We start from the raw sequence: 19,374 nt of genomic DNA on the forward strand, positions 1-19,374 counted from the left end.
CAAAGTAAAAGATACTGCACACTATGCATCTTTGAACTGTCAAGAAGACAGTAGGGATCATCTGATGGACATAAAATGGACTTTCAAACAATTCTAGGGACTTTAAGTGTTTATATTTGTACCTGGTAAGCAATTGAACTTGGTCTTAATAAAAGACATGCTACAATACCGCAAGAGCTTATGGGCGAGCTCACACTGTTGGAAATTTGGTACTTAAATTTCAGATCTGGATACGTCCTGCAGCTCTCTGTCTATTTCTACCTGAAGACAAGATGTTTCAAACTTTTTTTTTTTCACTGCCTAAGATTTCTTGTAATAAATGGGGAAGGGCTTCATATTGATCTTTGCTGGGGACTTTAAAATTGCTACAACTGTCCTTGCACATGCATGTCATTTATGGTAATGATTTCCCCGTGGGGATTAAGCAGACATCAGATCTTGCAGAAACTTCTCTGATCAAAGCAACTGCCTAAGAAAAACAAATATGGAGGATGATCAATGTGATCATCTGCATGTAAAGGCACTGGTGTTGTTGCAATAATTCCACAAGCTGCTCTTCAAATCCCCTTGGCTTGATGCACAGCTGTGTTTATGTATGCTGCCACGTTTGTTGGATGTAAAAGTAACATCCAGCTGGTGTCACCTCCAGGTCTTCGAGCTCTCATAGGCCACTGCAGGTATTCTGTCAGAGGCAGACCAACTAGAATATGATTCAATCAGTAGCAGTAAAATAATCATGACAGCATACACAATCGCTTGTGTTAAGCCTTGAATAGGGCAATGACCACGGATTGCTGGAGGATGAAAATTTGGCCAAAAATCATCAGCCAAGTGAGGAGTAAACCCTAGGCCATTTAATCAATGTGTTTACTTTTTCTCACTGCATAAAAATCAAGGATGCACTACATTTGGAATTTGATTTACCTGTTGTTTTCCTCTTAAAAAAAGAATCAATACAAATGATGACAAATTGCTGAACTTAATTTCCTTAGAAGACTTTGTCTGATAAATGCTTGAGCTAGCACAAAAATGATAGGACTATTTGGTCAAATAAATGGTTCCAACAAACTTCGACTAGGGCAAACACCTGCTGATTGTTAGGGAGGAAAAGGAGCCTTCAGTTGGGCCTAAAATCATCTGGTGCAGGAGTGTCAAACTGAATCACAACAAAGGGCAGGATTCTGAATTTAGGTCTAACCTGAGAGCCTAACAGGGACATTTAACCTTAAATTGTCAGTCTCATTTTGACCAGTAATGATTTGTCGGGAAAAAAACTTAGCAATGAGGATAACTAATTTTGGGTTTAATGGCTCAAAATCTGAGATAAAAGGTCAAACCTATTAGTTCAAAAGGTCAAAACACAAAATTAAAAGTCAAAATTATATTTCAAAAGTAAAATATATGAGATAAAAACAAAATCATGAGTTTCAAAGTTCAAAATATGAGTAAAAGGATAAAATCATAAGTTGGAAAGGTCAGAATGTGAAATAAAAGTTGAGTTTTAAAGGTCAAAATCATGAGATAAAATTCAAATTCCTGACTTTAAAAGGTCCAATTATGAGATAAAGTTGAAATAATGAGGTTTTAAAGTTAAAATATGAGATACAAGCCAAGATCACAAAATTTAAAGGTTAAGATATAAAAGATAAAATTTGAACTCATGAGTTTAAAAGATCAATATATGAGATAAAAGCCAAGATCATGACTTTTAAAGGTCAAAATAAGATTTAATGTTCAATATCATGATTTTTCAAGGTTAAAGTAGCGCTGGGCAATATGGGCTAAAATTCATATCCCGATATATTTTTGCTATATTCCAATACACAATATATATATCGCGATACTTTGAAATGTCCTCTGAGTGGCTGTGTAATGTTTAATTTAGCCCCAAATGACACTAGTTTGGTGATTAAAATAGACTGTTCTATTGGATTTTTAGTACAATCGTATGCAGAAAGGGTAAAAATCAATATAAAGTCAAATTTAATTTTGAAAAGGACTTCATTCAAACTTTTACTTATAATTTAAACATACAGTGCTTAACAAATTTATTAGACCACCCTAACCCTAACCAAAATAAGGTTTATGCCACAGCTGCCCTAAATTAACAGCATTGGTAATTACCAAAATCATTTTTTATGTTTCTGCAATGGTTAATACACCAATATGTAGAAGCTCTTTAACCCAAATGATATTTTTAATGCTAAAATATACTTATTATTGTTATCCATGAATTTTCAAATTAACCAATTTACAAAAAAACCTGAAAAATAGTAGAGCACATTAATATTTCTTGATTAATATGTCAAATTATAGTTATTTACTTGCATTCCTGAAGAGAAAAATGAGTTTTAGTGGTTGAATGTTATGCTTGATTAATTTCTGACTTCTCAGAGAAGCCCAGTGAGCCGGCTCAAATTTGGGTTAATTCAGTTTGAAATTCCTCATTCCTGTTCAAAATGGTAAAACGTGGAGAGCTCACTGAAAATAAAAGAGTCCACATTAAAGCACTTCATGATGCTGGGTGGTCTTTGAGACAAATATGACGGGTGGTCTAATAAATTTGTTAAGCACCGTACATAAATCGAGAAATACTCAGTCTTTTATAGTGTGTGGACAGTTCTGAAATGTTTTCTTTGTTATGTTTACTACTGCTGTTAGCAATATTCGAAACTATTGGTTTTAGTTATATAGGTTAAAGAATGAGATAAAAGCCAAAATCATGAGTTGAAAAGGTTGAAATATGGGGTTAAAGTCAGTTGGGAGTTAAAAAGATAAAGATAAAAACTTAAATCATGACTTTAAAAGATTAAAAAAGGAAATAAAAATCCCGAACCATAAGTTAGTCCCGAACATAAGTCATAAATGTGAGATGCAAAATTGAAAATAAGGCATGAAAACATTTTAATTAAATCCTTGTCTGACATTTCTGACTTTATATCTTATTATTTTTATCCTTTACTTTATCAAAATTTTATGACTTAGATATTTTGAATCATCGAGGTTAAGGAGGAAATCTACAAACCTCACACCGATGGGCCAGTTATAATGGAAATATTAATATGTTACGCGGGCTGTATTTAACTGTACCATGGGCCAGATTTGGACAGCAGGCCTTGAGTTTGACATCCCTGATCCAGCATGTTGCCAGCTTCAGTTGTTTCATGCCTAACAAATTTTCAATACTGTAGATTGATAAAAATCACGTAAAAATGTAGCCAAATAATGTATATCAGAGTAGTCATGTTATAAGTCACTAATGTTTAACAGTAGAGGCCACAAAATCATTTCAAGGTTTAGGAGGTGAGGTAAATATTAAATAAAAGCTTCTTCCAGTGAAGCTGAGCAGAGTACTGTAAATAATCAAGGAAGGAGTCAAGAGTGAAAGACTTGCCTTTACAGCAAACTGATTTGGCCTACAATTTGGTTTTTCAAATTCTAAATCTAACTTAGAAAACAGCTCGACCCAACACTCTTGGGAAGATAATTCTGAAAATGTCTCTTTAAAAATAACTAAAAAGAACAGGACTCTTAAACTGTATCACTCAAATCGTTTAGAAAATGATTACAATTTAACTTGTGACTTGTGAGATAACTTGTGGGAAAACTCGGTTTAAATCTTCTCTCTGAATTATCCTTGAAACATCACATTTCTGCTCCAAAGAATCCACATTTAGGCAGGATTATTTTGGAATAGCTTAGTCCAAAGATAGAACTCTTTAGGTGACATTCAGACCGTCATCAGGCCGCGCTGGAATAAACACTAGACTAATGTTTTATGAGGACACGGCACACTGTGCCAGACGTATTGAGTGGTAAGCTGCCCTGAGCCTCTGAGCCACTGTCATTGGCCTAAATAGATTTTGGGCACTTGTCAGGAGGAAAAAAACAACAAACAAAAAAAAAGCGACAACAACCCAATATGACAGCCATGCAGACACACAAATCAGTACAGTTGTTCAACAACCAGTCTGTCTCTACTGGATGACCATCTATATCTGGAAGTCTGTTTGGGATGTAAATCTTTTCCCCTCTCTCCACATGAAGTTATAACCTCTGCTCTTGACTTCAACACACTGAAAACTTTAGAAGACAGGATATTTTCTAGGAGCATATTATCGTCACTGCATGAAGGTTACAATTTTAAATGCTGCATTTCTTGTGTGCAGATGTATCCCTTTGAAATATCACGTCTTGCATCCTTAGGGGCAATAATCCAACACAGTTTCCCTCGTGACGCTACTTTGGAAGGGTGCTGTCGCTGCATCCTTGGCTCAGGGCCACCCAAAGGCTTTTCTCAGTACTCTATTTACGGCCTCGTCATGTCCTCGTCTACTCTGCCCTCTCGTCCTGTTATCAGTCCGCAGGCGAACATTGATGTGTTGCCACAACCCTTAGACTCACAGGGTACCCTTCAGCATGTAAGTGATGCAAAAGGCTTCAAATTACTGATCATGTAAATCCATCCATACTGTGGCCATGAAGCGAGAACAGGCTGCAATAGCGAGGTTACTTATTAGAAGAACAAGCTGCAAACCAGAAAAAACGATGGAAATCCACACACACAAAGGTCCAAAGCTAAAACAACACAAGAAAGGGGCTGTAAATAACTAGACTTGCTGCAAAAAGCCAAACGGATAAGTTTAACAGGCTTTCAAAGTGTGGGAAGGTGACACCTCACTGTAACAACATGTCTTTATTAGACATGATGCAAGCAGGTGTCAACAACAAAATCAGCTCAGTTACACTGATCCCTGTTGTAAAATACTTTCAGCATGCATGCAGTATCCTCCATCACCCTGTTCCCATTTTCCTCTATGTCCCTCGCATGTAGATGTGCAAGGATTGAGGAAAAAGGGAGACGACAAGGCATTAGGAGTGTCAAACAGGACTATTTCCTGATTCTCTTCACTCTTCTCCCTCATCATATGTTTGCTTCACAAAGTAAAACAAGAATTGATCATATCCATATCAGTGTTCGTAAATTATGCTCTTGCTTGTGTCAGCACCACTTTGCTCAAAGCTGTCAGACTTGTCTGTACAAAGCACCACACTTCCTTTTGTCCACATTCGTAAAAGTGCTATTTACACTGTGAACCTATGATTCGATTTTTAATGGACGCTGCGTGGAGAGTGAGCATGTGATGTAATTCCATGAAATAAGAAGTCTGACACTAGAATGCTGTTAGGACACAGTGCAAGAACATAAAACCTCAAAACTCCTCATCATTTTCTCTCCTACGTATCTCAAGATCAGAAACATCTTTGTCAACATTGTCTGTTGAGGTCTCAGAGATTTTTTTGTTTCATTTCAAACTTTTTATTTAAAATCTTAACTACTGGAAGTCAGAAACAGGGTGGGGAGAGACATGCAGGACAGAAGACAGTCCAGATTTGAACCCCGGCTGCCTGCATGCATGGGGCTATGCCATTTGAGCCTCATAAATATATTTTCTTCAAAACTGATTTTTTTTAAGATAAAAAAACATTCTTCATCATGACTATAAAACATATTTTAAAATCTGAAATATCTTCACTATTCTTAGAAGATCTCAGAACTATTTTATTATTCAATATCAAAATCTTTTCAACATCATTGTCTAAACATTATATTTGAAATTTGTTTGACATTATTTGCCTTCATTTAACACATTTATGACACTCAGCCAAATGATTTTATATATTAAATGGTAGAATTATGTGATAAACTCAGTTCAATATTATTGATCAATTCCCTTAAATCAGTTCATATAAGAAAGACTAAAAAAAGCCCAATAAGAATCATTCACTTCAATGTCAATGTTAGCAATTTCCTGCTTGTGGAAACATTTTTGCACATGTAGAAGTCTTTTAAACACCAAACAGATCATTTCTGCACACTCTGAGCACTGCTGCTTTGTGTTTTGAATATCTCTTATTAAGGAAAACAGCCTTCTCACACAGGATACACAGAAACACTAGATTTTTTAAAAAGATACAAATATGTTAAAGGTTTGACATCACAGCCTTAGGTATCCACAAGGCGGAATACATAATCCTTACCAGCAGGAGAAAATGTCTTCTCAATAGATTACGAAGTGAACATTTGCAAAGTTTAACTGATTAATCATCTGTGCAGAAAGATCAATGAGTGCCAAATCTTCCCCAGTTTTTTCATAAGAACAAATCTTATTCTCTCTAACTGAAGTGTTTCTGTTAAAGTACTGCTGCTTTACATATTGTCTCAACAACACGGAGAAATTCTTTTCATAGCTGAAAACTAGTGACCAATATTGCCTGCTTGTTATGTCTCACCTCTATTTTTTAGAGGCTGCTTTAGTGAGTTTGCATATTTCAAGGACAGCCACTGATGTAGGGATGCTCTGCAGATAGCAGGGGTTGTGTTAGACATCACAGATTAAACTGCTAAGAAAACAAAAGTGAACTCCAAACATCTGGATTTATTCAGGCTATGAGAATAAATTGCAGTAATTATGATTAACTGAGGTCTATAATTGGTGCTTTTGCAATCCCATGCCTTGCTATTTGCATCTACCATCTGCAGCCATGACTGGTTCCCCTTTAAACACAGTTAATGTGGCACCCCCCACACCCACACACACACTCACCCCACCCCCCACACACACCCACACACACACCCACACACACACACAGGTAGGTTAAGGTGAAGAAGAGAACTAAGGTAACTTACAGACACAAAATAACCACACTTAATTTGTTCTGACTCCAGAATCTCTCTCACTCTGTTGTTTCTAAAAATAAATCCAAAATCCATTTGGCCCCACGTTATACAAGTTAGCTAACAACACGTTTATAGTTATTTCATCAGCCTGCTCCTTAAAAACTCCTATATAAAAGAGAAAGAAGCTGAAAACACAGAACACTACGGTGCAAAAACCAGTGTAAACAAAAACGCAGTTTAACCTGGCATAACGACAGAGGTGATTCTGGCCTCTAGGGGGCACTAAATCGGACAGATACATTTTCAAAAATGCAGAAAAAGACTGAGAATTGAGAAGAGGCTGATGATAACTTTGGTTGGTTTGTAATCAAGAAAAGTCGGCCCTCTTTTAGCGCAGAGATTAGCAAAGCTTGGTGACTGACCTGCAGTAGAAGTTCTCCCTCAGGAATTTTGTTCTCCACGGCTCCTGCTGTTTTGCTCTCGTCATCATTCACGCCGACTGGAGACGCTCCGTTCCGACTGTTGAGGGCGACTGTGGAGAGGGGCAGACAGACAGATAGGCAGGGAGGGGAGGTGGGGGGAGATGGGAGAGAGACAGACAGGTTTTAGTCCTGTGATAATGTTTGCAAAGCACTGCTGTGACTGTCAGCTTGCCTCATGTTCAGAATGCTAAAGATGCTCCATGCACGGCCGATCCCAGCTCATTAAACATTCATCACATGCAATCTGAAAGTCTAATTTACCGAATCCAGGCCTTTTATTTTGTCTTACTCACTAACATCACGGTTTCCATGACATCAGTGATACACAATACATCAGGGAAACAAAAACACTGTTTGTCTTTAGAGTCTTCTGAAAAGATCTGCAGTAGAAAGTTGCATAATATGATCTACAGAAATATGAGCATATGCTGAGTCCATTCCTGATGCTATGCATTGCATTGTTCTCCACTGGACTCACCATATAAGACATTTAATCTTGAACAATTTCCTTAGTCTGAACAAAGCATCATATATCTGAAGTTCAGTTCAGGCAAAAAAAAATTCCCCTGCAACAAGGTTGTTTTATACTGTTGCAGAAGAAAGTATGAACTGAGCTGTCACAGCTCAAATGGTTGTTGCCAAATTACTCACAGTGGACGCTGCAAGCAAGTAAATGGGAAATGTAAATTTTGGTTTGAAAGGCAGTAAACAGCAATACATTTTGTTCAAATCAAAATATTTCAATACATTAAGTCATGCTGTGAATTTGAAAATAGATTTATATTTTTTAAGGTATGTTTTAACACAGTAAACACCTGTCACCTCTGTCAGCTGTGCATGTGAACAGGACATGTTCAGTGCTATGCAAGCTGTACAGCCTATGTGAGACATTCAAAGCTGTCATAGCTAAATGGAACAGCAAACACAATACCAGAGCAACAGAATCCAAGAAAAACAAAGAGCCAAGACAACAATCAACAGCAAAAAGACAGCCACACAAGAAAAAAAGCACAAAAACCTGAGCAAGATATAGTACTGTGCAGAACTTTGAGGCATATTTGGCACAGGGAAATGGTAAGTAACCATATCTGAGGGCACCATTGGGTGGGAAGAAGGATTGACACAACCCCAGTAGTGATCTGGATGCCCTTTCATATTACCAGGGACATGGGAAAATAATCTGTTGAAAAATATCACAGGTCAACCCCTTTAGGGCAGAGTAAGGAGTGGATGTGGCGAATAAGCACAGCCCCCTAGGGTACTGTCCAGGCGGCAGTAGGGTGATCGTGCTGCTGATGTCCCAAGGGCCCAAAAACCACTGGCTGTCTCTAGGCGTATTGCCTAGATTTAAAAGGTCCAGACAAAAAAGATGCCATCAAGGCTGACCTTGGCTGCTGAGTGGCACACGCATATGTTGACATGTGTTGAGCTTGACTCTGACACCCCCCTATTTTTGTGTGCAATTAAATTCTACTACAACACTACAATGGTAATGACAAGAAACATGCATGCAGCATCTTTGTCAAAAGGAATTAGTGATGAATCACCCTCATGCAGGAATCATACAGCTGGTGTTATGCATCATCTCTATCGGAAGAAAAACAGCAAACAGAATCATGAGAAAAAGAAAGGGTTCAAATAGAGTTATTTTGAGTTATTTGGGATAAGAGCAATAAATTGTCTTCTCCAGTTGCAGTTCAGACTGTATCAGAATGATCCTTAACAAACAGGTAGGTCTATATATTACCACTCATCTCATGTGAATCTTTGGTCTGAACCGGGCTTCATGCTCAGGTTGACATGGATAGGGAACAAAGAAGAGCGACGAGTTGTTGGGACTGTCCTACAGGATTGTTTCTTAATTTTCTTTCTTTTGTTCTCACACGACAGAACTTAGTAGTTCATTATCAAAGTGGAGATTGTGGTGCATTCATGTCCTTACTCACGCATTCAATGTTAAGCTCAGACTCAGATATGTTCTCTATAGACCTGATGTGTCTTTTTGTCTCAACTACATCAACTGTGCAATCAAAGAAAAGGAACAGGATATTACTTAAATGATTTATTGTCAACTGGAAATAATAACATGAATTTGAAAGTCTCTATAAATATTATTCATTTAAAAAGCAAGAGGGGTCTGAGAGCTGCTTGAGAAAAATCATCTCTCCTGAGGATGTGTGGTCTCTATGTTAGCGACAGCTCCTTCAGGCGCCACTATATTTGCACTTCACTGCTTACTCAGCTCAGCACATGCCCTCCTCCCCTCTCCCCCCTCTTTCCTCTCTCATCCAGTCCCAACACTCACCCCCACCTCTCCCTCTTTCCCTCCTCTGCCAACCCTCCCCATCCCTGCTTCCAGTTGTCATTGGCTGGTGGCTCCAGCTGTTCTCATCCTGACGGGGATTCTCAGTTTTTCCCAGCATGACATCATTACTGTTTTTTCTTCTGTCCATTCAGCTCTGGTGGTCAAGCAGTACGAACAAGTTATCATGCTGAAGGGGCGTCATGACAGGAGGATAAATGGTAAGGGACAGACGTAGATAACTTTGTTTTGGTATTATCTCTCATTAAAAGCAAAAAAAACCCAAGTCCTAGCAATGTATCACATGAAGGCATCAGCCCTCGGTAGACTATTTCTACAAGGTCTGGGACCTTTATTTAATACATATTGGCCTTTGGTACTCATCTGCTGTATTACATGGATTTCAAAGAGAAATTTGCTTCTACAACCTGTATTCAAAAAAAACTTGGGACACTGTGTACAATGTCAAAAAAAGAGAACATAAACAACATGTCTGATGTTGAAACTTGAGAAATTTTACTATTTCATAAAAAAAAAAGAGCTTATTTTGAATTTGCTGGCAGCAACAGATCTCAAAAAAGTAGGGACAGGGCCATCTTTACTGTGTCGCATCACCTCTTCTTTTAACAACAGCCTGTAAATGTCTGAGGGCAAAAAAAAAAAACCTGGGGTAATAAAAACTGATTTTTGCTAAAACAGGAATAGTAGGGATGACAAAAACTTTGGATAATGGTGTATTTAGTTCCTAAATTAAATGTACACCTTTAAAAACCTGTTTTCATTCTGCCTGGGAAGGCACAATCCATGTTGAAGTATATTACAGCCAACATGGGAACATTTCAGGGAAATAAATCATTGATTTGGTCACTTGTTTCGCTGACATTTCTGCTCAGCACTGTTCTAAGAAGCGGGCTCACCGAGTTATAAAAATCTCAGAAATGTTACATCATTCAGTGTTCCAGATATACAGAGGTCAATGATAACAGAGCAAGCTTCCCCCATCTTTGAGCTGACCCTGGGTCTGCAGATCAAAATAACTGTGTGTGTATGTGTGTGTGTATTTAATTATATAGATATATATTCTTTTTGTTTATATTGTGTAACAACACAGGAAATGTAAATACTTTCCCCTGTATGCTTCTCCGCTCCATCTTCCATCAGACCTGCTGCTGTCATGCAGCCTTGACACAGCAGATTATTCTCATTCACAGGTCAGCAAATACTGAAGTTACATTCGCATCTGATGTTGACAGACAGTGATGTCTTGGTCCCTGAGTTTGATTTAGTCCTAACTAGGGCTGGGAAATTAATCAAAAATTAGATTTTCAAATCGCAGAAGATGTAATATTTCTTTACCTGAAATTTGTGTCAAATACCCGGTTTAAAACTTTGTTTTGCAGCAGAGATGTTCATTCATTACAAATCATGTAAATCATTCAAGTGTCATTGTTTAGAATAGTCCATAAAGAAATCAAAATTTCTTAAATTTTTTACATTTTTCAGATTAAATATGAGAATTAAATGAAAATGATCACCTCCTTCAACACAACACAAGATATTCTTTCAAAATTGTTCAGCCCTCATTTGATTTAATATTGTACTGATTGTAATATAGAATGATTTATTGCTTTTGTTTGTTGGAAAATACATACAATGTGTAACTTCAGGAATAATCGCAAATCGCAATCGCAACATTTGGGAAATATACTGCAACTTTATTGGAAGTTCAAACTCAACTAACATTGCATCCCCTTAATAACATATAAAGAGGTGGTCTAGGCAGGTATTAAACCTGTAAGACCAACCCAGACCAATACCCAGCCACTATTTAAACCTCTCTAAATGCTGGTTTTCTTGCTGTAAACCTCTTTAATGTGGTTTAATTTTTTCCTCTGTACACCCATGAGCTTGCACTTGTACTCAAGGTAGCTTACTATGTTTGCATTAATCACTAAATTGGCAATAAGGTGCTTATACAAGTGCCAAATTAAATTCTGCAAGATGAGACACAGCTTTCTTCTTTGCCTCTTTCCAGCCTTTTTGATGATCTGATTAAGAACACAAAGAGCTGCTGATTGATCATAAATTGATAATTCATGTTGTAATTGTGCCTCTTATATCATCATGATCCAATGTCTATAATCTGAGACAATGCTGTGGTGATGTCATGAGAAAGAGCGCAGTGGTCATCCATGTTGATCTCTGACCTCGCCAGGAGCACCGTGCAGCGACCCCTGATGACCTTTGACCTTTGAGGTGATGTATGACATGATTGGCTGACTGATTCTGGGTCAGATCTTTTGTTGTCTGCAGAGAGGGACTTAACAAGGAGTCCATCGGAGGGGCGGGGCGCTGTGAGGAGTGTCAGAGCAGACACTGGAGAACATATGGGCTTTGTGCGGGGAGTGGGACAAGGCCCGGACCTTCACACGAGACTCGGCTTTAGTTGGACACCCCTGACCTTATTCCCATGCAGACATCTTGGATTGACTTTTAGAGGGCCACTGAGAACATTGTGTGACATAATCCAACATATCGGTGAGCGAGTGGCGTGGGTAACGCATCGCATATGCTGGATACGCTTGAGGGTGGCGTTGTCCCATAAAGAAATTCTGGAGATTCACAGCTGGGAAATGATTACATATACTAAAGCACCCTTTTCTCAGACAGCTCTGGAAACAACTACATATGTTAAAAACTCATGGCTTCATGGTTGTTTCATACATGATGTGTTTTTAAATCTGCTGGTTCATCATTGGCACACTCTTTGTTCTTTGTCTCTGCATCCTTCTTTCCTTTGCAGCCCATCATTGTATGCAATTAATTGCAAATCACCATATTGCCACATGAGTATCAGTCACTGGAGCTCAAGTTAGCTATCTGCTAGCTTTAGATTAATTTAGTGCCAATCAAATGTTGAAAATCCAACTTTTGGATTCATTTTAGGTTCAGGAGAGACATTTTGGTAACAGAAGTTTTGTGAGGAACAAAGAACAGCAAATAGTTATAGAAACTGCATTACAGAGCATTTTTAGATTTCTAAACAGTGCTGTTGTTTTTATGGGCTGTAAGTTAGCAAGCTGTTTCTTTTTTCACTTCACATCTGAAGGTTCTGGACCATTTGGATGCCAACATATGATTTAAGTTGTTTGGAAGCAGGCCAAAGTCACAGTGGACAGACATCTTTATATACCTTAATGAGAAAACCCAGTGTCTCCACCAAAATGCAGGAGAAGTAGCAGAAATAATACCCAGTATTAAAATGCTGAATGATACATCATAAATGAGAAAAAAAAAAAAAATCTGGTTAAAAAAACAATTTTGCCTTGTGGAGACCCAGATTTTTGGCTGACCTGTGCTCCATTTAGAGTTTCTTTTATTTGGGAAATATTTTGACAAAGAAGTGTTATTCATTTTATTATTCTTTTCATTTTGATGGAAATCACAGAAGACTACTTACAAAGTGCTTTATGTTTTTATGTAAAAAAAAAATTTCAGCATTTAACATATCAAAAGTCATAGAACTGGTGCTTGATTGTGTAAAAAAAAATCAACCATTCTGTAAAATTTTTGCTATTCTGAGAACAAAAGGATTTAGTCCAACGGTTTTTGGAAAAAAAATAAAATGCAGTTAAATCAATCATGGGTAAAGAGAAATGCCTAATTTTTCAGTTTCCTAAGCCAAAGTGGTGCTGAATGATGAGCCATTTGGGAGCTGAAAGAGCCGGCTCTTCTTGCTGAACTGAACCATGTGATCTGGATCTCTAACTGAGCAGGAATTACGATCCTTCAATTCTCAAACCCACAGACATCAGGGACAGCACAATAACACACTACAAAAAGTCACTCTGCCAGAACACAAAATGCAGTCAGGCATTTCAACAGACACCCCAGAAAGATGTGATCAGCCATTTAAGTTTTTACCTAGTCTTAATGCTTAATTTGGTATGGACAACAAAAATGTAAAACCAAAGCTGCTGAACTTTAGCACTCTGCTTAGTGAGCTGTCCAAATTTGCACCTTGGTGTTCAAAAACAATCACGAACTACAGTGTCTTCAACCATCATTGTAAGAATTTAAAAACGTTATAAAATTTATTTTTATTTTCTCTGAAAAGTAACAAGGCAGTGTTTGAACACTTTAAAATATCCATTTAGTAACAGCATCAGAAAAAACCTGAAAGCAAAACTCACTTATGAGAAGACTGAAAGATAAAAAAGAAGATCTACATCTGAGCTTTTGGCTTAATGCTAACTGCAAGGAAACAACCTGGAAAGGAAGGAAAAATATATCAATATACAATATATTGGTACAGCTATTGGTATGGCAAACTATGTCTGGAAATATCAGCAAAAATCTGATTTCATGAATTCTTACTAAGCAGATATCAGTAAAATTACAAACAAGCTGAACACGTTTTAGAGACTGAGTCATTCTTATACACCCTACTTTCTCTTAAGTTTTTATTCTTTAATGGTGGCCAAGTTTAAAAAGACTAACTCATTTAAATATGAATAAAAGTAGATCAAATTGAGTTTTGTATATCGTTTCAAACAGGAAGCTCAGCAACAATCGGTTTGTTTTACCTAGTGATAGAAGAGTCAATTCCCAGAGTTCTCTGCTAATACATCCTTTTTTAATATCAAACTTGTTAAGTAACAGGCAAATGCCTGTATAATCAATTATAATGTATTTTTTCTGTTATTACTATCATTTTTAACAGAAAAAACATTTTAAAAAAGCCATGTATTTTTTGAGGAACTGGAGCTCAGTCATGTATCTGACTCTTCATACATCTGTGTGTGTTCTCTCTATAAAAACATGTCAGACCGACAGACAGCGCTGCATGGTGACAGCATCTGTGTCTGTTTGTGCTGTGGCTTCTCTGTGTTTGTACTCTGGCAGTTTCCAGATGAGAAAGCACAGGTACGCAGCAGCGTCAGCCTCATAATCCATCCAGAAAAGTGGGCCAGCACAAAGCCTCTTGGATGGCCAGAGGAGGACAAAGAGCAGATCTCGTTATCAAGCTTCAGTGGGCTCGAGTGTACATAATGAAAAATTTACATTCCCACTGCCAGCACATACATGTGGCAGAACAGCGCTCGAGCAATCACCCAGAGGTGTTTCCACTGAATTGAAAAGAACAGCTTGGCTTTCCCAAACATGCTTGTGTTTGCAGAAAGGAGCTCAGGAGTTAATGTGAAACAAATAAATACATGAAAACACTCATGTGAGCATAAACAGGGCAGCCTTTACAGCCTCTTACATTAGAAATGATCTTTGGATCGTCAAATAAATTGGAATAATTGATTTGGTAAGAGTATAAATCTGTTACATACAGCACAGGCATGGTTAAGGGGGGCTCCTTTAACAGGGCCCCACGTCGGCCCTTGGGAGGACGTATTTGCACTGATAGAAATCAAACTTGACAAAGAGGCAGTGACCCTGAAAATCATTCAGTCCATTGGTTATACTTCAGCTGCCTTTGGAGGCCATTTTTATAGCTTGGTGTTGATTGTGGCAGGTGTTGATGCAGTATAATCAAATATTATCAAGTCATAACAGACCAAAACAACTGACAGACAATATTAAGAGTACTCAGAGCAATCTCAACATCTTCTCTGTGTCCCTTAAGTGGTTTAGTCAGCTGTTGGACATATCTACAGACAGTTAAATGTCAGTGTTTCATTACACAACAGCTTCATCTCATGTTTAAACCATGTGTTCATGTATAGGAACAACCTGTATCTGGGTTTGAAGGTATTTTCTTATGAGTCTGTTTAAAAAAAATACACCAATACATAAACCAAGATTTGACTACGTGTAGTATTTTAGCTTTGGATTGGATCAGTTAAGATTGTTTGAGTTTAAATCAGTTTGATGTGTTAGCTTTGGGTTGGCTCACGCTAATCTAAAATTCAGTTGAAATTATTTATTTGCTCCCACTTTTTAACCCCTTTAAACCGATTTCCAGCTAATTTTTGCATCTATTATTTACCCATTTCTGCATATTTACCCATTTCTAAAACTTGAAAACAATCTTTGCCACATTGTTACCCAGTTAAATAATTTTTCCCCACTCATTGTTGCCAGTCTCTCCCCTTTTTGCTACTTTAAACCCATTTTTGCCACTTTATATCTAATTTTATCACCAATTCCTTCCATTTGTTTCACTTTTAAACCCTTTTCACCACTTTTTATTGATGCCCATTTCACTATTTGTCATTTTTCTTTTTGCCCCTTTTCTTTCCATTTAGCCATTTTTTGCCTTTATTTTGCCTGTCTTAACCTAATTTTTGCCACTTTAAAAACATTTTTTGCCATTTTTTAAAACTGATTTATGCCACCATTAAATTCCCACTTACCACCTTTACCATCTTTTTTTATGTTTTACATTTTTTTTTACCCATTTCAATTTTGTCATAAGAAAGGGATTTATATTTTTAAGAAGGCAATACACTACAGCACATGTAAATTACACAAATATGTATTTGTTGCTTTGATAATAGTGGTTATTTTTCAGGTAAAAAAATAACATGGTCATCAAAACTAACCTTTAGAATAGACCATGATTTTACTGATCTCCATGGGCCCCCAGTTTGTCTGGACCCCAAAAAGCTCTCTCCTTTATCCCGCCTTATGGGCAGCCTTGCCATTGGTTGTCAGCCCATGTGACAAAATAATATGGTGCATAGCATTAGCTGCTAGAAGCAGTGACATTTAGAATATTGATTTAAAAAATGGAAAATTAAATAACAGAGTTACTGGGGTTCAAGAATTATGGCTCATCCCTTCAGGTAAGTAGGATCCCTGAAGAAACTTTTGATTAGAAATTTACATTGTCCTTTAAAATAACAGCAACACACATGCACACATCGCCTGGGAAATTAGTTGGAAAGGATATGAGAGCAGGATAAAAGCTTTATTCTGTTTCCCACTGAATCCTGGAAAATAGAGAGATGGTATCTCACCACCTTAACTTTATTGCTCTCCACTTGTGTCAGTTTCTCTCTTTTAGCACATAGTTCACTCATATCAGCCCAGATGATACAGTAAGCTTCAACCATGAGGCAAACACGGCAAAGAAGCTTGAAAAAACTCCCAACATTTGAAAAGTGTTGCCTTGGTTACTAGCAAAGTCAACACCGTTCCTAAACAACCGTATAAAATGACTTTAACCGAGACATAACTGGTGTTTGAAAGCTTACTACACAGTCTGTGGTGTTAAATTCCTGCAGTAAAACCAAACATTCCCCCTGGTAAACTTCTTAAACTGTACATAAGTTTACCACAGAACAAAAATCCAAGCAGAAAATTTCCTTTTGGAGCAAAAATGTATTTTTTGGTAGACAGAGTTTCTGAACCGTGCAGACACGCCAAACCAAATGAAGTCCAGTCGTCGACACTTTGAGAGGACAGATCTTTGTGTCCTGGGACTGTGACCCAGAGGCCAGCTTGGCTCTGGTCCCAGCCTTCATCATGGAGCCTGCAGGGGTAGAGCTTACTGACACCGCACCACAGAGAGCCAGACTCGGCCTGGGTGTTCTGGGGGGTTTATCTCCCAGAGGGCTTTGCTCTGATGGCTGAGGCTGAGCCCCCCAAACATGTAGCTTACTCCAAATATTTTGCAAATATTTGACCACTTTCAATTTGTCCCACCATGCTATTTACAACGGGATTAGCAGGGATGTTCTGTGCTTGGGCTGCTTCAATTTAATACTCAATCCCTACATGTCATCCTGGCGTCTCTCCAGCGCGGGCCGCCACGTAGCCTCGATAACAAAAACACAAACATGACGCTGCCAAAAATAAGACTTAAAGTGTTTGCAACCAATCAGAGAAAAGATTTGGGATCAAGTGTTACTTAACTGCTGGAAAACCAACACCAAGAGACATTTTTGCTTGTAGGTCAGTTATTTTTAGATGGATGTAGTTGTGCAGACTTTCGTAAGCTTTGCTGTGATTGATGAGATCAAGCTACAGTGTTTTTATAGCTTTGGTAGTATTTATTTATGGCTGAATTAGATCAACTTAACCCTTTGAATAGAGATTTCCTGGTGGCCAAAATGAGGAAAGAGACCTGCTTTCAATCAGTCAGAAAAAAAGCAAAACAGTATAAACTAGAGACTGCAAGTGTCGCAGTCTTATATAATCTTACAATTATCTGAAATATACTCACCAACTCTTGTGTTACTTTTGCAATTGAATGTAAAACCAAGTCATTAAAGGAGCGAAAAATGAAAGAAGTGCTGAGATTAGGGATGTCCTGATCAGGTTTATGATTGCCAATACCAATCATCTATGAGTTCTATCTGGTATGTATCATATTGCAGGGTTTAGCGGTTGGTCAGTCTACTCAGCTTTGCTGTGTGCTGAGACACAGGTCTTGAGTTGTAAACAAATATTAAAATTTAATACTTAAAAAAAAAAAAAAAAAAGAAGAAGATACTTTTTGGGTCTCGCCCCTGACAGGTATCCTACATTGCCAACAAAACTAAAACTAACACTAACTAATAAAAACTAAACTAAAACAAATAATTTTTGCAAATTAAATACTAAACTTAACAAGAAAAGCAGTAAAAACTAATAAAAGCTAAACTGAAAATTGAAACAAAAGTGGAAAATGAAATAAAAATTAAAACTAATGAAATATCCAACACCATTATAACCTTGGTCCAGTCAACTGCGAGTGCTAATATTAGAAGATGGAAGTGTTTAGGAAAAACAGCAACTCAGCCACAAAGTGGACAATCTTTTAAAATCACAGAGCAATGTCACTGAACTTCTGAACTTCCACCAGCATCAATGTCGGCACAAAAACTGTGCAGTGGGAGCTTCACATCAGCCTCACATCACCAAGTCCAATGCCAAGCATTGAATAGAGTGGTGTACAGCACACCAACACTGGACTGTGGGGCAGTAGAAACGTGTTCTGTGGAGTGACAAATCACTCTTCTCAGAGCCCTGACATCAACCCCATCAAGCCCCTTTAGGATGAACTGGAACAGACATTGCGAACCAGGCCTTCTCATCCAACATCAGTGCCTGACCTCATAAAAGTTCTACAGAACGAATGGGCAGTAAAATAAGGAACTGAAAAATTGGTTGCTCCAGATTTAGCAGCCAATAAATCGTAGCTGAGTTTCTGCTTGCCCTATTAGTGGCTTGTTTTACCTGCTTATCAAATCAAGATCTCCATTTCTCTTTTCATATCATACAATAAGATGTTTGATATGACTTGTTGGATGAGTTTGGCTTTAATAATTGTAGTAACATATTTCTGGGGAGAAACTAAACAAGTATACTTGCTAAGATTGGAGCTTTTGCAGTGTAGTGGGTGACTGAGCTGTGCATTCACACAATAATACTCCACGTCATGTTTGTTTATGACACACATTACACATCTCTGCTGTCACATGGGATAACAATAGCAGGAGTCTGAATCATGAAACAGAGCTATATTTGGAAGGCATTAAGGCAGCGTATTATGCCTGTACGGGGGGGTTGGATGGGGGAGTTATCAAGCCACAGTGACAAAGCTGTGGTGTCGATCATCCTCAGCTGTTGTGTTAATGCTGACGATTAGAAGACACACCCCACACACATGGCCCACACTGCTTATGTATGTACTGGTGGGCGGTCAAAGAGCTGCAGTTTATTTTGGATCCATGCCAGCACCGAATCAGACCGCGGGCGGCGAGGAAGAGGGAACATAAAGAATTACTTTTACTTTCACGGCTGAGGAGGCCATCAGTAATCGCCTGTCAAACACAACACACTTCAGTTCTCTTAGAGACAATATGTGCATGAAGCCTTGAAATCTCCCCATCATTCAAGCAGTGCAATTTTATTAGAGGGGCTTCAGAAAGAGAACTGATTTCCCCTCTGAGGGCCTCTGAACACACTGC

The 19,374-nt window shown here is 38.0% G+C and overlaps 1 protein-coding gene across 1 annotated transcript in view; it reads right to left on the reverse strand.

Moving 5' to 3' along the window:
* Window positions 1-19,374, reverse strand: part of LOC121522611 (aryl hydrocarbon receptor-like) — a 77,933-nt gene that overhangs the window by 26,379 nt on the left and 32,180 nt on the right. Inside the window, exon 3 of the mRNA XM_041807155.1 lies at window positions 7,105-7,214. Coding sequence (XP_041663089.1) covers window positions 7,105-7,214 — 110 coding nt within the window. The remainder of the gene's footprint in view (window positions 1-7,104; window positions 7,215-19,374) is intronic.

Source organism: Cheilinus undulatus, linkage group 15 (assembly GCF_018320785.1).
Source record: "Cheilinus undulatus linkage group 15, ASM1832078v1, whole genome shotgun sequence".
Classification (NCBI taxonomy): Eukaryota; Metazoa; Chordata; class Actinopteri; order Labriformes; family Labridae; genus Cheilinus; species Cheilinus undulatus.